This window comes from Haemorhous mexicanus, chromosome Z (genome assembly GCF_027477595.1).
Source record: "Haemorhous mexicanus isolate bHaeMex1 chromosome Z, bHaeMex1.pri, whole genome shotgun sequence".
In the NCBI taxonomy this organism is placed as follows: Eukaryota; Metazoa; Chordata; class Aves; order Passeriformes; family Fringillidae; genus Haemorhous; species Haemorhous mexicanus.
The window spans coordinates 36,705,828-36,733,122 of record NC_082381.1 but is presented as its reverse complement, the minus strand read 5'-3'; the positions used below and the strand labels follow the sequence as shown (position 1 = coordinate 36,733,122).

The following is a 27,295-nucleotide window of genomic DNA, read 5'->3' as shown; positions in this document are numbered from 1 at the left end:
CGGCGACACCGCCGCAGTCCGGAGTCACCGTCGGGGCTGCTCGGTGGCGCGGTGCCTCCCTGGGCTCGGCTCGGCCCGGCCCCACCAGGGGCTCCACCAGATCCGCTACCTCCCCCGGCCCGCCCGGGGCTCCGCGAATCCTGATGCATCCCCCGGCCGCCTATCCGCCTCGGCCCTCCCCGCTGCACCGGGTGGCCACCGAGAGCAGCGCCTGTGCCGCCGCCGCCGGGCCGGGGCGGGCGGGGCGGCAGGTGGCGCGGATGTCGCTTTGGAAAGGGGCGGGCGGTGGCGCAGGCGGATGCTGCGCTCGCTCCTCCTCCTCCGTCGTCGCCGCAGCCGCCGCCTCCTGCGCCTCCTCGTATCGCGGCGGTGGCGGGCAGGCTCCGGCCGCGGCCCCGCAGCTTCTCGCCGAGGCGGCGCGGCCTCCGCTCCCTCCTTCCTTGCCTCGGTCGCTGCCCGGCCCCGGCGCGATGTCGGGCGGCGCGGCGAGCGCCCCTAAGCCCCTCCCGTCGTCCGGGCCCAAGTCGCTGCGGGAGATGCCGCATCCCCTGGCCACGTCCAGCAGCGAGGAGATGGGGCCGGCGCTCACCCCCAGCCCCGACCTGCTCCTGCCCCGCAGCATCGCCGACAAGGTATGGCCCGGGGGAAGGGGTTGCGGCATTTGAAGGGGCCTCTGGTGTTGAAGTAGAGCGGGGAAAAGGACTGTGTGTGTGTTTCCCTGACACATCCCTTTTCCCAGCTTCGTCTCGCCGTGGGGAGATAAAGCCCTGGGCGCTGCTGACATCCATTGCAAGAGCACAGAGCAGCTCCGGGGGGAGAAGACATCGTGTCCCTTGCTGCGGGGAACCGTCTGGGACACGGGTAGTCCCGCTGTCACAGGAGGATTGCGAGAGACAGTATTTTTTTTACTGTATCTCCTGTGGCTCATACTGTCTACAGATGGATGTAAATTTTTCAGGCATTGCTGCAGCTCCTTTGCTGTCTCCTTCCTGTAGTCCTCACGGGGAAGGCTTGAAGTTGGCATGGTTTCCTTATCATGTAGCTTGTTTGTGATTGTCCTTTCCAGGCTGAACTCCTGCTCACTTCTTCCTAGCATTAAAACAGACACGGTGTTCTGCAGGAGTATCTATGTTTGTTTTCCCTTCCCTAGCTCTGGCATATGTTCACAGGACACTAGTGAACTCTGTGAAGTGCCTTCCTTGTGGTAATAATTCAATAGTGGCAGTACAGCACTGCCGATACATTAGCTATGCTTGCAAGGACTTGGTATCCCTGTAGACAAGTCTTCCTGAAATTTTTAAGGTAGGATTTCCTGGGAGCAAGAACTGCAAGGGATGATGTGGGTTTAAAAACAGTTCTGGCACAGGTGGTTCGTGCATACAAGGTATTACTGAGTTGCTGGTGGCAGGAAGCACTTCTTCTATGGCTGTTGTCCTGGGGAATATGGAGCTGCTTCTGGGTAGGATGGATCCCTTAGGCTCCAAAAGCCTTGAGGCTGTCAGCAGTATCTGGCCCAATACACTCCCATGCTACAGGAGAGTGAGTCAAGGTAGCCTGGCCTCTTCCATATTTCACTGTCTTCTGTGTGCAGCTGTGATGTAGGAATTCAGCTCTTCTTCCTGCCCATGTAAGGAGTCCTCTTCTTGAACATTTGCTCACTGTTGCTCTAGTGAGAAGCAGGGTTTACCTTCTCTTCCTTAGGCCTTCATCTAACAAATCAGTCAGTTGATGACCTGCGGAGAAAAGGGTATGCTACTAAGGCAGGGGTAGAAATTGTGGTGGTTTTTGTCTGCGATAGATGGTTTAATCATCTAACTAGGTTGTTGTCTGACAAACCTGTAGCAATAGAAATTGGCAGCTGCCTTCACAAATCTTGCCAGCTGAGAAGCTGCAGCTGTTGGCACGGTTTTTCCACACTGCTGTATAGCTGGTGGGAAGCAATGTTATGAGGAGTATCTTACACCCTATAATGCCTTTCCTCAGTTGTATTAAAGAACTTCTTTGCTTTTGGAGTGCAGGCAACTTCTCTCTGCTTTACTGCTTTGAGGTTTTAAGAAGCGTATCAGTATTCCTGACAACCTGGGAGCAGAAATAACTCTTAGCTTTAGGCTTTGGTCAGCTAACTTCTCATAAGTGGAAAAGTTTCTTGCCCAGTTTTTTCATCAGCAATAGAAATGAAGTCCACCATCCTATACCCTGCATGTAGTACCATTCTGTTCTAGGCACTTGGCAGCATAGAAATACTCTAACAGGCAGAGCAAAACTGGCTGTGGTAAGTGATGTTTAGACTTCAGTGCAGTTCTGTGCTTGACCTGGAAATGGCACGAGGCTATGATCCTTGCTGAATACAAGCATATCCGGTAGGAAGAGAATATGACTTTTTTTGCCTTCTAGCCGAATTAGCAGAAAAAGCCATATCCTCTTGATGGAAGGAGATCAACAGCTTTGCTGTGTATGGGATATCTCTTCTTCAGCTTAATATTTCACACACTGGCAGGAAAAAAAAGGTAGTAACTTCTTTCCCATGTCAGAAAAAAAAACCAATAAACAGGTGTTGTAGCTTTAAGGCAATGCCTGCACTGTGTATTAAGTAGTATACAGAGGGAGTAGGATAAGTGGAGGTAAACAGGTAAAACCACTGTTTGTGTGGTTTGTATGTCTCAGTCTCAGAATCATGGAATGGTTTGGGTTGGAAGGGAGCTCAAAAATTATCTAGTCCAACCTCTGTGCTGTGGACAGGGATACCTCACTACATCAGATTGCTCTGAGCTCCATCCAGCCTGGCCTTGGACACCTCCAGTGTTAATCTTAAAAATCTTAATCTCTGATGATGGGTTATTGATCTTTTGACAGACTGGCTCATTAATCAACTAATAGTGCTGAGTAACTTCAATAGCTGTGTAACAAAGGGAGGTCAGTATTCAAGTCTGATTTAGGCTTAAAGATCTGCATTAGTTAATATTTATTGATACTTGACTAGGAGCTGATCTAATCTTCTGTCTGGTCTTTTGGGAGAATCTGGTGGAGATTGGTACTGCAGAAATTTTGGTCCAAGTCTCCTGCTTCAAAGTCTCTTTGAGTCAGATTCTTTAAGGACAACTGTCCATATTCAGACATGTACTAGGATATCACTTTAGAAAGAGGGCTAGTGAAAATAGTTGGCCCATCACCATGAAGTGGATAATTTGCTTTTTCTGGGTTCCTTGTGTTTTCTCTGAGCAAATACTTCTTAAAATCTGCTGCAGGCTACAAGTACCTAAGACTGAAATCTTCTGAGTGGAGAAAGTTCAGAAGTAGAGGGAAGTTTTCTGCCCAAAAAGTGTTTCAATTTTTATTGCCACTGTTGTATAGCATAGAAGTGGCTGAACCTCTGCCACCACTGCTTTGTAGTTTTTAAAGCATGCTTTTCTTACTTTTTTTTTTAATCCATTGAGAAAGAACAACACTTTATCCCGAGTCAGAGAAACCTGGGGGACAGGAACACCTGCCTCTGTGTCTGTTTTTGGATTTTGATTCAAATATGGTAATAATGTAGTATTTCAGATCCTTTGTAACTTTAATGTCTCATAAACCTTAGGTTGCAGTTCAAGAACAGTGGCTAATGCTACTAGAACAGTAGGTCATTGGAGAGGGAAGGAAAATCTCTTGTGCTGTTTACTGAGGCGATCTAAGTAGACCAGTCTCAAGTTTTCTGAATCTTAGGAAGAAGGCTGCAGAACTTTTGTTATGTGAAGTAGTGTCTTTATCCTGACTTGTAATGGACAATAGTTTTAGAAACCAGGATACCTTGACTTTGGTAGCATCTTATCTCTTAAATGAAAAGGACATTTTAGCCAAGTACTTGACTTTTACAGTCATGCTGCAGGAGACATGAAACACTTGAGTTGTAGATTCTTGTTTCTAAAGCATTTATATATTGGCTTTGTGTTTCTGCAAAGATATTTCTGTTCCCCTGAAATCTAATTGCTTAAAATACTGTCTTGATGCCTGAGCACCATGAGTGTCTTAGAGTTTATTCTCCCTTCACCCTTGCTACCTTTCAGATAAGGAGATGGCTAAAGCTGGACCTGAGTGCTACCGTGTTTCTTGTGTTTTGCATTTTTTCTTTTTTTTTTTTTTGCATGGGGTTTTTTTAACATAGGTGAGAGTAGAAACATTAAGAAGAAAGCAATTCCTCAAGTTGCACGGTAGGGTTAGTTGTAGAATTAATTGTAAAACTGAGGCCTTGCTGGTTTAGCTTTTGGAACACATACAAGCCAATTGAGATCTCATTTTTAGAGCTGATCGACTGCTGAGGAGGGCAAGACATGCGGAAGTGTCTGGATTTCTCTCTGCCTTTTCTTTTTTAAAAAAGAAGGAAGTTCTGCTTGCACATGACTACTTGACTGCAGTGCTTAAGTTTGTCACTTTCAATAGCAGATCTGCTCTGTGCACCAGGACAAATGCTTTGACAATGAGGAGAAAAGGCAGTATTAATAGGTTGCTGAATTTAGAGCAGAGGTGAGAAGTAGACAGTATTTTGCTGTGTGAAGATTTGGATTCAGCCCTTGTGAGGCTTTAGTAGGCTGCTGCTTCAGCCCTTGTGTGGATTTAGTAGGCTGCTGCTAAGATTTGGAAATGCCAGGCTGTGCAGAGTTAGAAAGGAAGTGTTCTGTATGGCTTAATTCCACTGTTGTCTAGCTGTGGTCCCTCTACACTTGTATAATCTAAGAGTATGTTCCTAACATGGTGGTGTTGGCTGTTCTTGCTGTGGTCTGCCTTGAGACTGGCAGCTGTCTGAGAAGACTCCTGGTTCGCATCACTGGTTTCTTGGAAGAACTCCAAAATGTTTCATATATTACCTGTCCTAGGAGTCAGGCTCCCTTGTCCTTTTTCAGACATTTCTGACTGCTGTTACTGTACTTGTGGCCAGTTACCTGTAACCTTCTTAGCTTTTATTCTTGGAAGCTCTGCCTACCTTGAGTTTGCTTCAGTTTACTCTATACAACTTATGGGAGCTTCAAGGCTGTTTTACAGGCAGTATATCAAGCAGATACCAGAGCTGATGTGGAATACCAGGCTTGCAGTGAATGCATACCTTGAATTTGCTAGTTCATGGAGATGGACTTTAAAACTCCTACTGCAACCTTCTGAAAACTATAGTTAATAACTGAAAACTATAGTTAGCATGCTCCTCTGCTTCCAAGTTACCACCCTGGTGAATTCCTAGACTTCGTATTAGCACCTGATCAAATGTACTTGGTGTTGCTGGAGTGCTGTTACGTAACACTCTGAAAGGGAGCCTGGCACCTCTCCAATTCCAAAAAATATACTGCGAGTTCGAAGCTCTTCTTCCAGCCTCCTTGGTTGCTATTTTATGATTATTGCTCTTAACTTTATCCACCTACAGATGAAACCAGTTTGCAGTATAATCTGAAAACTTAAAATAGATCTGCATGACCTACAAACTTCTTCGTTCTCTGACTAGATGAGAGCTTAGACCGTCACCATGTATTGTTCTTAAAGGAAGCTGGAGGTGAATTCTCAGTTGTGGGAGAGACTGAAGACTGTGGAAGGTCAAGCTGAAGTTGGTGATCTTGGGAAACAGTGTCAGTATAGATGGGGTTGACCTCTGCTCATATCTATAGGATGCAAAAATGGCAGTCACAGCAGGTTGAGGCTAGAAGGCACTTCTGCATATTGTCTCGTCCAAACTTTTGACTCAGATAGGCCAGGCTGCCCAGGATGCTGTGAAGTTGTTTTTTGAACAGCTCTCTGGGCATCCTGTTCCTGCATCCAGTCACCCACAAAGTAAAATGTCTTTCTCATGTTTAAGTAAAACTTCCAGTATTTAAATTTTCGCTAAAAAGAGTCTGTTCCTTCCTTCTGCACACGGTTCCATCAAATATTTATCCTTACTGATAAGATTCCCTGAGCATTATTATCTTCAGGCTGTTTGCCTTCTTTGCCTTGAGGCATGCTGTTGGCTCTTGGTCAACTTTTCCATCACTGTCTGTGGGGTTTTTTTTCATTCCCTGTGCCAAACTGCTTTTCAGTCAATGAGCCTCCAGCACACACTGCTGCATGGGGTTGCTCCTGGCAGGTGCAGGACTTTGCATTCCCTCGTATTGAATGTTTTGAGATACCCCACAGCCCATTTCTCCAGCCTGTTGAGGTCTTCCTGAATGACAGCACAGACATCTGATCAAGGATTCTCTACATTTGTGTACTCTAAGTACACTTGCTGAGGACATACCCTGTTCCATCATTTAGGTCCTTAATGAAGGTGCTCTTACAGTTGCCTTCACGTTTAGAAATGGGAAAGGGTACTCTCATGGTATCTTACACCGTAGGTGCTCTAGTACTGTTGTAAAACTCAGTGGTCTCTATGAAACAAACAGCAAGTTTCCTGAATTGGCAATTCACTTATTTTTTGAACAAGATAAAGGATAGCTAGCAAGTTGGAACAAACACTTGAATCAGCATAACTATTTTAGTACCATTACTTTTTCAATCTCTCTTGGTAAAGCTAAACATAGCTTCTACTGTACAACAGTATTATTACTTTGTGGTTCTTACTTCAGCTTAATGGAGGGAGGGTTGTATACTTTGAGGTTAAATTCAGTGTTGCATAGCTTTCATAATATTTTCAACAGAATTGCTTCATACATAATGAGATAGATTATTGGAAACATATTCAGAGCACACATGGAGGAACTTGGTTCTTCAGATGTGTTTCAGAAGGATGAGTCTTGGAGTAACTTGTCAGCCGTGGTGGAAAAAGTTATGCTTGATGGTGAGAAGGAATCCTCAGAGCTGCCTGTGCTGGAGTGCCTTAAGCTTACCCAAGTAGCTGAATGCTTTCTCAGCTCATTTATGGACAGGAAGGTATAACCACTTTGATAACAAAGTTCTCTTGTTACGGTTGTGTGGGGACCTCCGTCTACTATCAGTGCCTCAGGAAGCATGTCCCTGTAATTAATGGTGGGAGGGGCAGAGAACAAAGAACGAAGGTTTGCTATTGACACGCCTAACTGGGAGACCTCACTTCCTAGATTTATGTGCAAACTGTTGTCCTGGTGTCTTCTAGCATAGTGGTGTACTCTTGTGGTATCTTAAACAGATGGTCTGGCTGTCACTTGAGCCAGTCTGCTCCAGCACTGAGCTGGGAGACTGCTCTCTGTAAAGTAGGTCAGGATACAAGGCAGGCAGCTCTTTTGGTGCAGTGGACTTAGTGCTGCTGCAAGAAAATCTACTTGCCACACCTGAAATGCATATTTAAGATTGTAACTTGTGTGTGCTTTAAGTTTGCGGGAGACTTTTAATAAGTCAATTAAAAATGTAATTTTATCTTGTGTATTTCTCAGAAATAACTTTGCTGAGGCTTGTTCTCTGCTAACCATGAACAAGATCTTTCATGTTGAGCTGTACTGACTCTTTCAGTTGTGACTGAGTTGACTGCCTGAGCCTGGATGCCAGTGCAGCTGAAATTTCCAAGATCTTGTGGCTGGGGAAAACCGCTTCTATCATTAGGACATAATGGTGAAAAAAGGTCTGAACTCCACCATAGCAGCTATAACTGTGAAGTAAAATCTGTGTAAAGTTACTCTTAATGAATTATTGAAAAACAAGGGGGGACAATTCCTTTCCAGTTACTGAGGGCAATAACTGACAGTAAGATAGCTACTAGCTACCAGTTGCTATCAGTTCAACTACCAGTTGAAGATGGAAAAAAAAAACTCTAGTAAACTGTAATTATTTTAATGAGTTATCATTTCCATTGCCAGTCCAGCTTAAATGGCCTTCAAAAAGGGCAGCAAGGGAGACCAAGAGGGAACTACTGACTACTCAGCCTCACCTCAGTCTCTGGAAGGGTGATGGAACAATGAATTCTGGTAGCCATCTTTATCCACAGAGAGGATGAAAAGGTGATGGGGAGTAGTCAGCATGGATTCACTAAATCATGCTTGACCAACCTAATTGCCGGCTATGAAGAAACAGCTACCTGTTGGATGAGCAGTGGATGTTGTCTTCAGAAAGGCTTCCAGCTCTGTTTCTTAAAACATCCTCATAGGCAAGCTCAGGGAGAGTGGACTGGATGAGTGGACAGGGAGGTGGATTGAGAGCCAGCTGAACAGCAGATCCCAGAGTCAGTCAGTTGGAGGCCTGTCACTTATGGTGTCTCCCACCAGTAGTGGGCCCAGTCTTGTTTAATTTATCCATCAGTGACTTGGGTGAAGGGGCAGAGGCCTCCTCAGCACTTCCACTGACACACGAAGCTGGGAGGAGCGGCCGATAGCCCAGAGGGCTGTGCAGCCCTTCAGAAGGATCTCAGCAGCCTGGAGAGATGGGCACTGAGGAACCTCCTGAAATTCAGCAAAGGCAAGTGCAGGGTCCTGCCCCTGGGGAGGAACAAGCCCAGGCACCAGCACAGCCTGGGGGTGACCTGCTGGGAAGCAGCTCTGCAGAGAAGGAGCTGCGGGTCCTGCTGGACAACAAGCTCTCCATGAGCCAGCAGTGCCCTGGTGGCCAAGAAGGCCAGTGACATCCTGGGCTGCAATATGAACACAGTGCCAGCAGGCTGAGGCAGGTGACCCTGCCCCTCTGCTCAGCTCTGGTGCAGCCTCACCTGGAATGCTGTGTCCAGTTCTGGGCTCCTCAGTACAAGAGAGACATGGAACTCCTGGAGCAGGTCCAGTGAAGGGCATCAAAGAGGACTGCATCTCTCTTAGTGAGGAAAGACTGATGGACTTGGGGCTTTTCAGCCTTGAGAAGAGGCAGCTGAGAGGATCTTATCAATACTTATGAGTATCTGAAGGGAGGATATCAAGAGGATGGACCAGGCTTCTCCCAGTGGTGCCTAGTCATACAGCAAAGACCAGTGAAGCAGACACATGCACAAGAAGTTCCAGCTGAATATGAGGAAGAGCTTTACTGTGTGAGAGATGGAACATTGAACAGGCTGCTCATAGATGTGTATTCTCACTAGAGATATTCAAGAGCTGTCTGGGTGCAATAGTGTGCAACATGCTCTGGGTTAATGCTGCTTGAGCAGGGAGGCTGGGCCAGATGACCCAATGTGATTCCTTCCAACCTTACCTATTCTGTAGTTCTGTGTTTTGACAGGTGAATTTATAGGACAAATTCTACTTTATAAATTGGGTAGGTCAAGGGATGGAAAGAGATGTCACTTTCATCTGTAGGTGATGTTACAATACAAAACTGTTGATTCTTCACCAGATATTTCACTTAAACCAAGAGGTATTTATCAGAGTAAGCACTTAAGTGATACTGGTTAGTGGAACTAGCTGAAATGGTTCTGAAAATTGAGACAATAATCCAAAGTTCATACAACAGGCAAGGAGTTTAGCGAAGAGCTGTGATTGGAGTGGTCCTGAAAGCATAAATCCTGTTAGAGAGCATTATTGTCTTAGAGCCACATTCAGAGCTTCTACACTGCCACTTCTGTGAAGCGATACACAATAGGTGACATGCTACTTTGGAAATGAAAGTGGTAGTGTCTATAACCCTTAAAGATGGGTTTCTCCTTTGTTGTTTTAGGTACCTTGGTTGAAGACAAGTATTACACAAGTGTATGGGAGCAAAGACGTGGGAAAAATGTGTAGTACTCTGCTTTGCAGGAAAATGTAGAGAATGTAAAATGTAAACTTGCTTCTAGATCATGCCTCAGATTATGGAGAGCAGACCTGTGAGAATGACAACCTAGCTTCCTGTCTGGAAGTGATCAACCTTGCTTCCTGTCTGGAAGTATTACTATTGCAGTGATCTATAGTGTTAGTAGTGATGGGAGGCTTACAGCACTGAAGGACATGCTTTTGTCATGACTGTCAGTTTGTGCTTTGACTTCATGCTGAATTTAAGTCTGAAAAAGTTCACCTACCTTAAAGTTTCTCTGTATAATTTTCTTCACTTTTCCAGTAAGCTTGAATGATTCTGTGTATTCCTTGAAAAGGGATCCTTTGCAGACAGGTGTTGCTAAGGGGCTGAGAAGCCTCTTCCCCATCACTGCTGCAGATGGTGTTAGCAGCAGGCACTTCGAGCTAATGCTGTGTCAAAAGCAGTGGCATCTGATAGTGATAGACTACCCAGACGATAGAAGCCCATGATTTTCTTGGTGGAATCTTTGCTTTAGGTTTTTAGGGGCTAGAATAACGCAAATTGAGTGAAAATTTTGAATACTGACAAGATGAAATTGTGGGTTTTGGATTGTTGCCCAGAAAAATCAGTGGACATCTTTAATCAATACCATTTATTGCAAGTGATCATCTTGACCTCTTCACAGTTTGTATGATGACTTCCAGTATGCTGGCTAGCCTGCTGCTTGATCAATATATTTCACTTTAAGCCATGTGTGTAACTTTTATGTGCCTTAGTGGCTGTGATAGGCCTAGACTATTAACTAAAAGGTGTTTCTCGAGATAGATTAGTCTGTAGATCTCAAGTTGTTGTGGTTTGATGCTGGCCCAATGCCAGGCACCCATGAAAGCTGTTCACTCACCATGTCCTGCTATAGCTGGGCTGTGGAGAGAAAGAGAAATTAATGAAGGGTTCATGAATGGAGATAAGGACCGGGAGAAAACACTTCAACTCAAAACAGACTCAGCTTAAGTTACAAAGTGAATTTATGACTAACAGAATCAGAGGAGGATAATGAGAAGTAAAATAAGCCCTTAAACACCTTTTTCCCCCTAGCCCCTCCCTCTTTCCCACCGACAGCACAGGGAGACAGGGCGTGGGGGTTTTGGTCAGTTCATCACCAAGACTTGCTTCCACTTCTCCGGGAGAGGAGTCCATCCCCTGTCAGGCCATGGGGTCCCTCCCATGGCAGACAGTTCTCCATGGACTTCTCCAGCATGGGTCCACTCTCAGGAGCAGCAGCCACACCGCACCTGCTGCAGCGTGAACTCCCCCACGGGCCGGCAGTCCTCCCAAAACTGCTGCACCGTGGGTCACTCTGCCCTGGATGCAGTCCTCCAGGGACAGGCTGCTCCAGCCCTGAACAAGGCCCTCTCCACCGGGTCTCCTGCTGGATCACAGCCTCCTCCAGGCATCCACCTGGTCTGGCATGGACACCTCCCCCCCCACAGGCTGTGGGTGGATCTCTGCATCCCCCATGGATCCCCAGGGGCTGTGGGTGAATCTCTACATCCCCCATGGATCCCCAGGGGCTGTGGGTGGATCTCTGCATCCCCCATGGATCCCCAGGGGCTCTGGGTTGATCTCTACATCCCCCATGGATCCCCAGGGGCTCTGGGTGGATCTCTGCATCCCCCATGGATCCCCAGGGGCTCTGGGTGGATCTCTGCATTCCCCATGGATCCCCATGGGCTGCGGGTGGATCTCTGCATCCCCCGTGGATCCCCAGGGGCTGCAGGTGCACAGCTGCTTCACCACGGTGTCACCGTGGCCTGCAGAGGAATCTTGGCACCTCCTCCCCCTTGTTCGCCGCTGACCTGGGTGTCGCCATGTTATTTCCCTCACATGTTCTCACCTCCTCCTCTTCTCTGACTAGAATAGAAACTGTGAGCCCTTTATTTTGATTTTCTTCTTAAATATGTTATCAGAGAGGTGTTACCAACCTCTGTCGTTTTGGCCAGCAGCATGTCCATCTTCAGAGTCATCAGGGATCGGCTGTGATGGACACTGTGGAAGCTTCCAGCAGCTTCTCACAGAAGCCACCTCTATAGCCCCCGCGCTACCAGAAACCAAGCTGTGCAAAACCACTACAAAAGTCCATCAGTCTCTATAGATAATTTTTTTATTGTGAGGAAATATTTTGTGACTGCTTTTCCTCAGTTTTTTTCCTCAAAGCAGCAACTGAAGAAGAGTCATGCTGTGTGGGTTTTGGTTTAGGGTTGTTTTTTCTTTCTTCCAACAGATAAGCACTTTGTTTATTTTATCCCTTTGAGAGCAAATGCCTTTCTCCTGGAAAATATATAGCAGCAAATGTGATAGAGGGATATTGCTTAAATTGCACCTGCATAAACTAACTCTGAGAGCTTCTCCACAAGTACCCTCCTCCAGCTCTTCCAGGGCATGAGATGTAAACATGGATTCTCCCCCCTCTTAAGTATCTTTGCCTCTGGCCTCTTTTACTTGCACTGTCATACCTTGTAAGTCTGACTTGCTCTCACAAAATCTTCACTGGTCTGCGTCAGGAAAACTAATGCAGCTCTTCTGAAACAGAGGGCATGAGGGAACCCATATTGTAGTGTTTGCATATTCTTTCTTGTTTAAATGAAATGGTCACCAGGATACTACAGTGCTTTCCAGCCCTCTTTATCTCTTTCCCTCCTATTTCTTCTCTGTTTCTCCTCAATCCTTTGCATCTGTTCACTGTGAAAAACCAGAGCATATTACTGTTTGCTCTCAAAAGCCACATGAACAGTGTGGTGACACTGGGTAGCTAGATAACAGATGTAACTAAACCCGCTTCTAGAGAGTGGAGAGAAAATCCCAAACTTCTGCATAGTATGTCTGCAGAACTTTAACACAAAACTGTATGTCTCTAGGAGAAGGCAGTTTAGTTTGTACAAGCTTAATAAACTGTTCCATCTGTAATCAGATATAAATCTGGTTTCTTGGATTGGGAATGATTCCTAGTCATACGCAGGATTCATGTTTTCCTGCTCACAGTCTGAAATCCTGGCTGCTGCTTTGCTTTTTAGAAGTCAGTGCTCAGCTTCTGAAAATGAAGCTTTAAACAAAACAACGGGGCACATTAGCCTTGTTTGTTGACAAGGTGCTCTTTAACATGTTGAAATGGTTTGTGGTGTTTTTGTGCGTATAACTGCAGAATCCATGTAACAAACAATATTACTGGAACAAAATCCTTTCCTACAGACATGGAACTTAACAGAGCTAGAGGTCATAAATTCCATTATTTTCTGAATGTTTCTAAGGACATGTAGCTTCTGCCATTTGTGGAGGCCTTTGAGCTCTGAAGATAGACTGGAATTGGTGCCTGTTGCCTACTACTGAGAACCACAGAAAGACAAAAAAAACTCTAGCTCTTTTAAAGGAGCATCCAAGTCTGCCCAAATCTTAAACTCTCTTGCTTCCCATCAGGTCATAAGCACTTTTATACTACTTTCTGCAGCTTAAACACAATTGAACTAAGCATGTTGCACAGTTGCCAGTCTGGTAGTTTGCTTAGGAAGACAGCTTAAGCCTTCTGCAAAGCCTCAAGTGCTCTAAAAACAGATGTAAGAGCTAACCTTGTATCTGAAACTTCTTATTTCAAGAGAATAGCTCATCCTGTGGATGTGTTAAAATACCTCTTGAAATTTACCAAGTAAGGAATCTATGGCAATCCTGCAGTTACTCCTTGCACTTTATTTCCTGTCCAAAGGATTTAGGGGTTGTATATGTCAGGTTCATGGCAGTTAGTAAGTTCAAAATAGGTATTATACCTTTACATTTTGCCTTCTTAATGTCTGCTGCAGATAATAACCCATTTCACCTTCCAGATGCCTGTCCTCCAAAGGCATTTGGTCTTTCATGCACAAAGCAGCACAGTAACATGGCTTATTACTAGTATTGACAGTCTTGTCTTAACTGTTGTAAACCGTTGTAAAACATCTGTGAGATACCACTCACATTCCTGATTTTCAGAGTCTAACCTGAACCATATTTAGGTTTAGAATAGGATTTGCACAGTTCCCCTTCCGGACTACGGAAAGAAACTTGGTTTTTATGGACTGTGAGAAGATAGACTTATAGCTGGATTGACTGTATGAACAGAGAATCTGATGTGGTGCTTGACACTTTCTTTTGATACTTTCTTTTTGCTGAAACTAATCTGTATTATAGCTGTGTCCCTAAAGACAGAGCAACAGAGGTAGGAGATAGCTTATAGCTCTTGCTGAAAATGCTGTTTGCCAGAATGTTTCTGTGCCCACATTCTTGTTCTGTTCAGCTTAACTGGGTTGACTTACTAGAAAACAAACCACAAAGTAAAATAATCCATTCTATGAAATTCGGCTGTTAACTTCAGAAACAAGGTGTGAATTCCATGACCTGCATGAGAAGGCTTGGGAAATGCTTGTGTCAACCATGTGGTGCCTCTATGAAGCTTGTTTCAGTGTTTCTCTGTCCAGCTGAAATGCAAAGAAGCACTATTCCAAGTATGATACCTGTATAAGCAAGAATGCTCCCAGGCCTTGAGTGGTGCCAAACTGCAGGCCATCATGATTAGCTGTTACATCTTAATTTTTTTTTTTTCCCCAGGGATGCTGAGGAGCGTATCTCTAGCCAAATCTGACCTACAGAGCAGAAATAGTAATTAAAATGATGAACACCAGAGCAAAGTCACCAGACTCATGGCTTGGCAGCATGTTGTGCTTGGACACTTATTTAAAATATTCTGAGAGCAAATTGGTCTAGTCCTTATCTAGTGGATTTTTGTTAGATGAGCAAAATACCAGTTGTACTGCTGAAATTTTAGGGATGAGGTGTGGCCCTGTTAAATGGGGTGTTTTCTGCCTGACCCTGCAGAGCCCACAGACTCGGTTTATAATATGCTTAACAGCTAAGAGGTTTAAATTTGGCTTGGGTCCTCAGCAGCCCATCATTGTTCCTCCTCTACTGACACATTTTAAGAGCAAGAGGAATTCCTTCTGATTTGTTCTTACACTGTATTGCTCTTAAAATGGCCTCAACCTTGCAGTCTGATTTTGGATTATTATTATAATGGAAACCACTGACCTCTTTGGAAAGTATAATTTTGTTCCTTGCGAGTACATCCACATAAACTGTACCATCCTTTCCCATTACTGAAGAAGGATATCAGGAGCTGGCACATGTAACAGTTTGCCCTTTTCCAGGACAGTAGGTCTAGACTAGAAATTGATTATCACAGTTCTTCAGTTTTTGTTAAACAACTTAGCACTGTCTTATTTGTAGATCAGTGTAGGAACATGGTTCTTCTTGGAAATGAACAGGGTTTTTAGCATTTAACTGTGGAGATTTTAATTTTTTTTTAATCCAATTGAGTATGACTGCCTTATTCTTTCCATCCCTTCTGTGTCTACAGCATTCTCCCTTCTCTGCACTCTGTATGCACACTTTGGTGCCTTAAATTAACTGTTCAAAAGCAAGTACAAGAGGCTGGAACATGTACTGTCTCAGACATGTGAAGAAACAGAATTGACCTCTAATAAACAAAATCTGATGCTTTTGCCTGATAGAGAAGGAAACTGAGCTTACATAAAAGGGAAGTAAATGCATTTTCTTCTGTTGTTCTGTATCTAGCTGGTATTGAATAATAGTCTTGTGTAGACTGAAATTTCACTAAAAAGGTGGGTCTTCTGATAGTACATGGATGAGCTAATCTAGGTGTACTGGAGGATGCAGAAGTGCTTTTTCTTTCTACATGGAGCTGACCTATACAAAAAATTCCTGCATTCAAAACTTGCTGGGATAAGACAAGGAGTGTTATGAACAGGTCTGTGAAAGCCAAGTTCCTGTAAGCTTTTATAAAGCCCTCAGGAATGTTTGTGTCTAAACCACTTCAGTTTTCCAGTCACTGGCAGCCATTCTCCTATGACTTACTGTCATGTACTGAAGGTATGGAGATAAGAGTGTTCCAAAGGCCAGTTATAATTGCTTGGTATTGTTGCCTGCTTGACATGGCTCTGTCATTGTGTCTCTGTGACATGAATGGCAAAAAGCAGTGGAACACCTTGAAACAGAAGGAGAAAATGCACAGCACTCTGAATTTCGGAAGTGAAGCAGTGGGGTTCTTGGAGCAATATAGGCCTGGCTTTCAGGTCTCTAAGTTATGCAGGGGTATTTAGGGTTAAGTGAGCTCTTGCCTCTAAACAGTAGCATTTCTAAATGTCTCTTAGTGTCATGCAATACTTGTTGAATGGGAGCAGTGCGCCTGCCGCCTCACTTGGGTTCAGGGTAACTCTTTGCATGGAAAGAGTTAATTCATGCTTGGAAGACCTGGCTGAACCACATCTTCTGCTTCCTCATGGACTGCTGCTTTGACAGCAAAGCTGTCTGGTTAAGCTGTACACTTGATCAGGCATGATAGGTGAAAGCTAGCATTCAGTTTCTGGAAACTGTAATGTTAACTAGTTGCTTGTAACTCAGCAGAAGACTCCATTGTCTTCACAATGAAACAATACGTATAGAAATTTAGACCCTCAAGGTTGAATCCTGGATGCTTTCTCTGGCAAACTACTCCATGGAGGGAGGCTTCCATCCAGAAGACTGAATACCAAGCTCCTGAAGTTTCTACTTCATGTGGATCCAAACTGCTCTGTAAATGGAGTTGTGGAAAATCTCCTGGGAGAAGATGACAACAGTTGGAAACTTCCCAGTTCATTTTGAATCTCACATGCAGACTTCTAGTTTAAGAAATTCAGTTGAATTTTATGCTTGGATGAAGTGAACTTCATAGATTTAATATCTGTTTCTGGGCCAGCTGACTAGTCAAGGTGTTTGGACAGCATGATTTGGCAAACTGATGTGAAGCAGCCTTACCAGATAGCAGCCTGCATAGTTGTCATGTTGCATTTCCAACACAGGCAGTTCGGTCCTACTTGACTGGTACTGTAGAATAGCAAACATGCTGCTAAAATCATCTGACTTCTGTACCCATAAATTCAGGTGTCTTGAGGAGTTCTAGGAACTTCATAGGAATGCATGAAGAGCCTGCCCTTGTGCTTGTTTCATAACTGTATGCAAGAACCAGTAGCTTATGAACCTGAAAGTCTGAATATCACACTGTATCTACAATAGGTTGTGGTCCAGGCCTGCTACACCCTCACCTGACCTACTTCAACAGATGACAAAGCTGTTTAGGCTGTCCTGAGGAAGTGGGGGACAGATTTACTTTAGAAAAAGCTTTGAAACTTTGGAAAAATCTTTATGGATGCTCACTAAGAAGTGAAGAATGTCTTGACAAAACATGTTCTCCAAGCCACCTTGGCTGGCTAACCAGGAGCAGCCTCCCCTTCTCTCTGCTGTGGGACTGCTCAGCTTTTTTATGGCAGACTGAGTACTGTGAGTAACAGGTACTTTGACAAAAGGCTTTGAAAGCAGTAGGTACCTGCAGCAACTTGGTCTCTAATAATTATACCTCAGAGAGTTACTTAAAACATATATGGGCAGCTACTTGGTGCACTAAGGTGAAGCTGATGCATGAGCCACTGGCACTGAAGTCAGACACAGTTTGCCAGCTTGTTCATCTGCAATGGATAATACTAGCCAGTATTTCAGGTGCTTGTGGGTGTGATAGTTATATCAACTGGTAGAAACACAGGTGGCTACATATCTCCTCTCCCACAAGGCTCTGCAGGATCTACTCCTCTTCCTGTGGTAAAAGCAGACTAACACAAATACTGGGCAATTAACATGGCATGGAGGTGCTCTAATGGTAGGATCACAACCTCAGATATCTTGCCAACCCTGTCTCTTTCTAGCAATAGCATAAGATTTCAGCAAAACTGATCCTGCCTACTGTTAAATGAGGATTCAGCAGCTATATATGTGTTGTTTCTAGTGCACTTAGCTAGGAGGTTCCACCCTTTCAGGAGGAGAAATAGTTAGCTTCTACCTTGGCTTTCATCTACTGAAAAGTAGCCAAGTAGCAGGGTATGATGCCAGCTGTCTCTCCAGGGGAGGATCCTGCAGATGAGGCAGTACAGCACAGTAACACATCATCTCTTCTTTCCCCACCACTACAGCTAGCAGCTCTCCTGATCTGAACCACTGCTGGTAGAGAAGCTTTACTTGATGTAGGTCTGGAGTGTTTTCATCCAAGACAGAACTGTCTCACAGCCTTTAACACCCGAGACATTCCACAGGACCCATGACTGCAAGAATACACTCAAGTGCAATGAAGCAAATTCAAACCTTCACAGACTTCTGTGCTGCTGAAAATGTGCAAGACATATTCGTATGATATTGTTACTTCCCAAGAGAATTAGTGAGGAAAGTGCTAACTTCATAAAACTGGCTAGCAGCTAACTGACTGCAAGCTCCAGCTTTGGTTCTTTTTCTAGATTCTCATATTTTAAGCAGGTTCCATCACATGCTTTAAGCTCTCTTTTGGAAAAGTTTTATTACAAGCTTTTGAGATCTCCTGTGGAATGAGGCTTAACTTTTTTGCAAGTTAATTGTCATACTGGAAGCTTAGAATATGACTGGCTGCAGTTCTGGCACATTTGTACGTTAATGCTTAATGCACATGGGCAATGATGAGCTGTCTTTTCCTTTGGAAACAGAAACAAATTTGTCTTCAGCTACTGTGGTGTCCCAAGGTTTGCTTTGCTAAACTCTGCTCAAATTCAGCCAAATTCTCTTGTCTAGCTGAACTGCAGATTTTTTGAAGCCATGGCCTGTTGTTAACCCTATCCTGTCTGCTGCTTAGTCTGTTTGTGTAATTTCAACAGAACTTCTTATCCACTGAGTTATTGTGCCATTGCTTCCTCCTGTAGTACGTGTTCCTCCTATGCTGAGTCTGAGCCAGATGCTTCTGTAATTTGAAGTGTCTACCTCATGTCTGAGCTGGCAAGCTGTGCCTTGCTCCTCCTGCTCTTTTGCCCTCTTGAGAGCATTTGAGTGCCTGCCTTCCTTTAACTGGCAGGTCTTGCTTACCTGCCAGTTAAATCTGAAACCATCTATTTGTTGGCAGCTGCTTCTGTACATTAGCTGAGGGAACATATGTAACCTCAGTTAGTACAAAATAGTTTAGATTACCCCTTTCCCAAAATGTCTAGGCTAAACAATTATTTTCTCTACTTCATAAGTCAGCCCTCAAGGTGAAGAGTGATGCTGCCATGGTTCTACAGTACTGCAGCCGACAGATGGCTCTTTATGAAATCGCAGTACACCCATGATGATCGGTGACAATGACTGGTAGAAATTTAGCTGTGATTTTAGCCATTATCAAAAACTAAGCTTTGTAAGTAACTTTACCTCAAAGCTCTTGCCTGAGATTCTGTACCTTTGGCTAAAGGAGCATTGATGAACAGAGGGGGTCTCATTGACATGTGATTGCTTTGCTAAGATGGTATGTTTGGTCTAGGCACTTACAGTTGTGTGAAGTTGGGTCTAGAAAGTAATTGTGTAACTGAAACACTTCTAGTTAATGTGGTGCTTAGCTGTAGTGATGTTTCTTAGTTTAGCAGCAAGGGAAATCACTCTGTGGATAAATCTATTGCTGTGCTACTATTAAAAATATGCAAACAAAAAACCCTCCTCTCTTCTCTAGAAAGAAGAGTCTTTGATCCTTAGGACTTTTTCTGTACAACTTGTAACACACTGACAGCTCCCTCTGCTATAAAACCAGAGCAAAGGACTTGTTAAGTTGCTGTGATATTTATGCAAGTACAATAACTACTGTTACGGAGTATTTAGTTTGTATTGAAGTGTGAGATTTGAAGGTGTTTGGATATACTGAGTTAGCTATAAAGTTGTTTTGCTGTGTTTTTCTTCCTAAAATAGCAGCTTGCTGGATCTTTTGGCCTCTGTCTTCTCTAGGCGCTGGATGACGCTCTTAGGCTTGGGAGAATGGGAATGAGGACCCCTCCAAGGAAAAAGCAGTGTTTTCATTTGCTTTAGGACTCTAACAGGGAGGTGTGCCTAGACACTTGTGTGGGAGAATATGATCTGTGACTATTCCATAGTGCAGTGATGGTAATTCAGACTCTGGCTGCTGTCAGCTTGTGTGTAAGTTAATGGACTGCATGGGAGGCCTCTGATGAAAGTTTTGCTCCTTCCTCCACCATAGGAGTCTCCAGAGGTAAAAGCTTACTGCATTCCAGACAACTCAACTGTTGTCATTTTGCCTGAAACCTGTCTTACAAGTAGGTCTCTTGATTTGCCTAGCTGTTTTGTTTTCAGTCTAGATTGGCTCAGTCTCACCAGGAAGTGTTGGTTCAGCAATGCTGTTCTTTCTTATGAATTGAAACAGGTTGTGCTGTACTTAGGGAAGGTATAGCCATAATGTGCTTTATCTTCAGCTTAATGCTTGAAGACTTTAGTGTGTTGCCCAGGTGTCCTGGAAAAGGGTGGTCCTTGGAGAGGCTGAAACAATCAACCCTTATAATATATCAGAGAAGCTTGTCTGTGGTGTCTTTGAAAATACTATGCTTTACCTTGAATCTGTTAAGCTTACTAAGGGCTTCTGTTTTTTTCCCCTCTCCAATACAGGATCTCAGCCTGCCCAATGGCACACCCGTGGACACTTCAAGCCCAGCCTCCTCCTCATCTCTCCTCAACAGACTGCAGTTGGATGATGACTTGGATGTGGAAACTAGAGACCTCTTTGTTACTGTTGATGATCCCAAAAAACATGTGTGCACAATGGAGACATATATTACATACAGGGTTACAACAAAGGTACAAAGCAATATTCTCTTCCCTAGTACTTCCTTCTACAGTGGAATAACTGTAGGGCATGCTTCATATTCACATATTGCACTGTTTTCCTAGCTTAAGGATAAGAACTTAGTGTCTTTTGGTACCTTGTGAATGTGTTGAAGATGTGACTTTTCTTAGCAGAACTGTTACTTCAGTGTCTGAAATTGTGGAAAAAGCTTTTAACATGTCAACTTAGGTTTATTTTTTGTTTGTCTCTGATTCCTAAATAGAACTGTTTGTAAATTTGCAAGATCAGTTTCTTTCATTAATGTCACAGTTTGTTCTTTTAAGTAATCTGACACTCACTCGCCTTGTTACTGCTTCACTGTTAATTGTCTCACTTTTTGTGTCTATCCTTTTCTGAAATGCTTTAAGTTTGTTGCTGCAAGTGTTTTCTACATTTCCTCTGTTATCCACTAAAATCATAGTCTTGATCCTCAGCTGTAAACTAGCTTTCATGCAGTTGCTGGTTCAGATAGCTCTACAGCTGATAATAAAATGAAGTAGCCTAAGAATGCTGCTGGTAACCAAAAGTGGCTAGAGATTTTTTCAGCACCTGTTGTAGTTCAGTCATGAATGTAATCTACATATATTTATATGAAAAGTTATCTGAAAAGTCCACTATATTCACAACTGAAATGTTGATTCCTCTTAAGTAACTCATTCTTACTATAATGAACTCCTAGGTGATGTTGACATCTGCTTTGGGCACTTGTAGTTACCTAAAGCAAAAGGCGTTCACTAACTTTACTGGTAATATACTTGAGATATTTGTCCAGAAGGATTAACATTACTCCAGCCCACTTAGATGGCACTGTGTACAGGAGCAAATATTTTCAGTGGAGACAAGGTACTTTTACGGGCCACAGATTTTTTTTTTTCCCCCCCAAATGTCCACTTCAAAATTTCACTTCCAGACTGCACAGGAGAAAATGGAGCTTCTCTAAAACAGTAACTATCCCTTCCTGCACATTTAACACAGTTCTGTCATTCATTTCTACCCTGACAGTCTTATTCTTGCAAGAAACACTGTATCTTTTTAACTTTGAGCAGCTTATCCTTTAGCTGTTTCTTGATCAGAAGGAATAGGAACCACAAAATAAAATGCATCTTTCCACGGAGAAATGTATAAAATTGGCTAATGTTGTTGCTCTCTTAAATTAAGAAATTAAGATTCAAATTATTCCGTCAATATAAAATATTTCTGTATAGTGGCACCCTAATAATGTTCCTATGCTTGGAAATCCAAATGTTCAAGGGTTCCTTTTCTTTTTAAAGCAGAATTCTAAAACATGGCCGATGTCTTTACCATATTTAGATCAGAAGTATTACCAAACAGTGTCTCTTATTTAAAAAAATGATGCTATACTTCTGATTTTGATGTTTACCTACCTGTCTGTTTTATTTTGGGTCTTGTTTTATTTTGGGTCTCATTGTAGCACATGAATCTGCTATATATCATACCATTTCAATGCAGTTATGAAACGGAGTAAGTTGTTCTTCTGAATCACCATGAAATCCTCATCTCTTTAGTTTTATTATTCATGGAAACTTCTGGTTAATCTCTAAGGTCAGAACCTCTAGGACTCTCTACCATTGTTCAAGACTTAACAGTATTAGTGGTCTAACCCATTCTTGCCCTACAAACAAGGTGTCTTCAATGACAAGCTAATTGCCAATTAGCCATTGTATCTGCAAGCAGTAATTAAACATGGCAAAAAAGCTGCACAGGAATAATCCATGGAGTGAGATGAGGATCTTTCACAACACCTGCCTTGTAGCCTTTCAGGAAAGAAGTTTAAGGCTTCCAAAGGGTCTCTCTGGTGACTCTGAATGAGGCGGCAGGGATGGCTGGGGTTTTTTCTTCTCTATTGGAGAATGCTTCTGGAACCTCAAAGGTTTGGATAAACATAGGTCATAGAATGAGTTATTCTGAAGACTGAAAAGTAGCATCATCAGGGAAAGAGGGGAGTTGTTAATGTTGTAATGTGTGGTTGCCACAGGATACCAGTGTAGGGAGGAGTGTAGGCTGATCACAGTCTCATTTGTGTTGTGTGGGTTTTTTTTCCCCCTCTTTCTTTTTACAGGTCCTTCATTCTAACAGGAAAAAAAAAAAATGGTCTTGCAGTATGCCCCATGCTTTTCATCTTCTCATACCCTTGTCAGAGGTGGTGGTGACTGAGGAAGCGTCAAAACATTGCCTTGTAAAGGAAGACTTAAGAGTTTACTCGATCCTGCTTGTATACCTGTTTTCATAGCTCCCTAGTAAGAGCCAGGTAGCATTCCCTAGCCTATCTTGTGGATGAACACATTTAAAGAATGTAATAGTAATCCTTCAGCTAACAAGACAGTGATTCAGGACTGACTCCCTTGATTCTCTCATATACTGTGTTCATCTTGCTAATGCAGTTACTAATGCAAGTTAGTAAGCAGTTTCCTTACACAGGATGGGCTAGTGAAACTGTAAAGATGGGTGGAAGTTGTGATGGAACTTACTGGGTCATCACTGTGATGATTGAAGTGTCTTTGTGTCCTTCAGATAGATGGATGTGCATTTTAGGGAATGCACATCCAAGCTTTACCAAACAGGGCTCTTTTTAGGAAGAAAGGGAAAAGTAAAGCTTGACCATATGTTATGTAGTCATCTCTCCTGAGAAAACATAAATAAGTGTACTTCTAACTTCATTTTCATTGTACTTTCTAGGATGGCAAGGCCTTCTTCTGTGCCTTTTCCCATGGAGGTCTGAACAGCTGAGTGGCATTCCTCAGAGTCATGCAGTTGCTCTGCAGGCTTGAAGGGAGAGTCTTTCAAACCAGTCAGTACTAGCCACTGGACCAAGTGGAGGTCTTGTTTTCACTTTCCTGTCCTTCTCCTCATGGTTCCATGAGATTACTTGAACACATGAAACAGCTTAATTCCCTAGAGAGGAGCAGGTGAAAGTGATATGAAGTTTTTTCTAACAGGCTAAACTGTTTGAGGCAAAAAGAAATACTGGAGTGCTAAGAACACCAGCCTTTTTCCCTTCCCCCTCTCTGTTATTCTTCTTTTTTCCTAGTTGAAGATTTTGCCTCAAACTTAAGTAGTAACATAGAAGGGGAATCCGCAATCCAGTCTGGTGAGTTGGAGAGTAGAACTAGGGTACAAAAATATTTTCGTATAGTCGTCACAGGCTAGCTTCAGATTTGGCTGCTAACTCCTTCCAAGGAAGACAAGAATCTTATGCAAGACCAAGACTTGCCTAAGACTGCCTCTAGTCAAAACCATTCCAGTAATTGAGGTAAAAGTGTCTGTAACTCTGCCTGCTTTCCAGAAAGTAAAACTGAGCCCAGAGTGTTGCAGTGCTGACTTAGTGGAGCTGTGCTGGAATATTCAATAAGTTCCTGGAAACATCTTGCCTATTATTTTTTGTGAGGTTGAGATCTACCATGTAAGTTTCTCAGGTTCCTTTGGAAGAGACACATGTCCTTGCAAGATGAGATTTATGAGTCTTGCTGAGAAAGCAGGAGGAGTTTAATTGTGTTGAAAACACAGATGCTTTACTTGTTGTCTGTTATGGAAATTTCCCTGCTCAACCATCCGGGATCCACTCTGGCAGTCACTCTTGCACTGCCTGAGCTGGACCTAAGGCCTCTTCCCAGCTATGCCCCCTCACACAGTCACACCGGGTTTCCATCCCTAGGTTTCCCATAGCAGTCTCAGGCATCCCAACCATTAAAACGATTTCATCACAGTGCAATAACAAACAAACAGTTCGGGCTGCTGTCTCTGAGGAGGGACCCAGAACAAAGGAACCCCTGGGCCTTTATCCCCTCACCAGTCTAAGCATGGGAAGGTCTGGGATCGTCGGCTCCTGCCGTGTCCCGGTGTCCGGTCCACAGGTCCCCGGCCCTTGTGTGCCCAGGGTTGGCTCTTCACGGCCTCTTTGCCTGGGCTTCCCCTGAGCTCAAGCTGCAGCTCCCCCTGTAGCTGCACCCCGAGCTACCTCAGTGAATGTGTTCCTTAGTGCTGCTTCGACAGTGGCAAGATCCCTCCTTCCTCTTATGTGCACTCTGGAAGAAATAACTTCTGCTAAACTAATGAAGAGTTTGATCTGAGATCCAAATTCTTTCAGCATTAGCAAGGTTTCATTAAAACCTTGAAGGTCCTTTATGTTCTGCCCAAATAGTCTTTGAAAAGCTTATTTGCTGTCTAGATTTCATAACTTTTACAGGAAACACTGAAATATTGCTGCTGTATTTTCATCTCAGCCGAAAAAAGTGATATATGGAAAACTTTGCACTTCTGCTTGTGAAATAAAGGCAACAAAAACAGTTTGCTAGAGGTGAACTATAGCTAATGTATGGTTTGTGTACTGGGACTTAATCTGGCTTTCCAACTCCTAGACAGTCTTATATGGTTTTCCTTAACTATTAGTAGAATAGTGGTCAATAAGCTTCTCGGTGCTAACAGATGGGAGACTTTACCTTCATTCTCATGCTGCAGGATAAGACACTGTGGTGTGTAGCCATTCTGATTACTCTCATTCATTCACTATGTGATCTCTTAAAATGCCATTGGGCAGTGACAGCCAGTTCACAGAAGCTGTGCCTCTTACTGAATTATTACTGCCTCATCCCACCCTTTTTTCTTTTCTTTTATTTATAAAATAAAGCCATTCATTCTGTTACTCGAAACAAGAGAAAACTATTCAAATGAAGTCTCAGAAGTCACATATATAGTGTGGCACTCTTTGATGTTAAATAAGCTGGTGTTACTCTGAGAAGTGCATAGCTGAGTAAAGCACAGATCTGCAGTGGATATTGGGCTCTTGGTTGTCCCTCATCTACAAACGCAACTGCTCCAATTCATGGGGATTCTTTATGTTAGTCCATGGATTAACCTCTGTATTGCTTACCACGGCTAGCAGGACAAAGAAGGGAGGAGGTGATCCTGATTTCTTTTTCTGTCTGTCTGTGCATTCCTTTACTAGAAGCCAAACCATTTCATAGGTAACGACACATCAGCTTACTGCTTACAGTATCCTAGACCTACTGTGCTTTTGATACTGTGTTAAGGCTCCTGACTTCACGCAAAATAGAGATTTCATATGTAGAACTTCTACAGGATCCCCAGTGGTGACTGGTAGGAGTAAAATGCAGCAATTGAAGAGTTAAAGTCGTCCAGAGAACAAGTGAAGAGGTGGATTGCATTTAAAGGCTGCTACTGGCTGGGACTAGCAAAGCAACCAGGTGCTGGACTTGATGTCAGCTCAAGGCTGGAGTTGCCAGTGTATTCTGCAGAATGTGCTGGGCTTGATGCCTGGCTGCAGGCATGTAGTGTGCTGGCACTGCAAGCCGTTCATTGCAAGGTGGATGTAATGCTGCAAGTAACTCAAGTATAGCTGCCTGTGCTTCTCAGAGGAACATAACTACAAGGGCCGTCTACCTTCTAATCAGGGCTGCTGCAATGCCAGGCTCTTCAGCAGACACTCCTAGTTGGTACACAGTTTCACAAGTGCTTTTAGGCAATTACATTACATGCTGTGCAAGCAGCCCCATACAGTCAACCTTCCAGTTATGGACTCTTCAAAGACTGGATAAAACACTTGCCAGCAGTTTATCTGTATACTTATTTTTTTCCCCTCAAACTTGTAATGACCTTGCCCTTGAAGGAAAATTTAAAATGGTTTAATTTAATGTACTAATATATCTAATCAGGCATATACATAAGCAGACTTGTTTCTTCATCTTGGAAGTCAACAAAAATAGTCCATCAAACCTTGCGGTGGCTTATGTTCTCATCTTTTGACCTTGGAGTGTGATAAGCCCATCAATCTTAGAATGCAGGACAGTGGTGAAACACTTTTTCACCACTGAAATAGTGCATGTCCTAGAATAGACAAGTCAGTAAACACCTTTACTTTTAATTCTTGATGGTTAAAATAGTCTTGTCCTCACAATGAATGTCTTGTACAGTCTTTGCAATCTTGTAACTGCCAGGAGAGTTATGTGGTGCACAGTGCTTCTGCTCTACAGACTTCTACCATGATGAGAGCAGAACATGTAATAAACTACAAATAGATCTTAACCCATCAGCTCTAAGCAATCATTTTTCGTATTGCTGCTTTTCCACTGCTTGAAAGACCAGAGGATCTTTCTCTCATGCTGGCTGCAAAGTTTTGGGGATTAACACCCCCCTGCAAGGCTTGTCTGGCTTCACCCTTGCCAGGGATGGCTGTACTGCATTTGCTGCTAAGCTCTGAAGTGAGAGGCGTTGCTGCACACTAAGTATATCCTGTTCTTTTTCAGACCACACGAGCAGAGTTTGATTTGCCAGAGTATTCTGTCCGTCGGCGGTACCAAGACTTCGACTGGTTGAGAAACAAGCTGGAAGAGTCTCAGCCAACGCATCTTATTCCCGTAGGTAGTAAGCAAGAATCTGCTGTTAAAGACAGTTGTGCATCTGTCTTCCAGGGGTAATATTTGGATGAAATGTGTCTAGGTTTAAAAAACAGTACTTCATTCTCTTTAGCTTCCCGTTCCTGACCAGTTACAAAGCTTATACTTTTCTTGAGTGGCACACCTGAGAGGTAACCTCCTGCAGGGCAATAGATGTGCTGAATACAGTAGCGGTGACGTAAATAGAATACATTTCATCTGTTTGCTCAGTTATTACATCTGTATTTCAAAGCATCTGGGGATTATGAAATGCCCCAGGTACTTCAGGTTCTAGTCTCGATTTTCAAGATGGCTTTTTGAGCTGGTTTTACAGAGTAATTTAAAACTGTTTGTGTTAACACTTAATAGCACTGACATGTAATAGCACAGACTTGGAAGTCTCAGCCTCTGGTTTGGTAGCTATTGCATGACTTCAGTAGATAGAAGTTTACCTAATAAGATTAGCTACACTGCTGGGCCCATTGTTGCTGAAACTGGTGAT

General features: G+C 43.5%; 1 protein-coding gene across 1 annotated transcript in view; it reads left to right on the top strand.

The window, feature by feature from the left end:
- The first annotated feature begins 350 nt into the window (after positions 1–350).
- The window catches only part of SNX30 (sorting nexin family member 30), a 47,640-nt gene continuing 20,695 nt past the window's right edge, over positions 351–27,295 (top strand). The window contains exons 1-3 of the mRNA XM_059873436.1: positions 351–632; positions 20,167–20,355; positions 26,665–26,775. Coding sequence (XP_059729419.1) covers positions 471–632; positions 20,167–20,355; positions 26,665–26,775 — 462 coding nt within the window. The 5' untranslated portion in view covers positions 351–470. The remainder of the gene's footprint in view (positions 633–20,166; positions 20,356–26,664; positions 26,776–27,295) is intronic.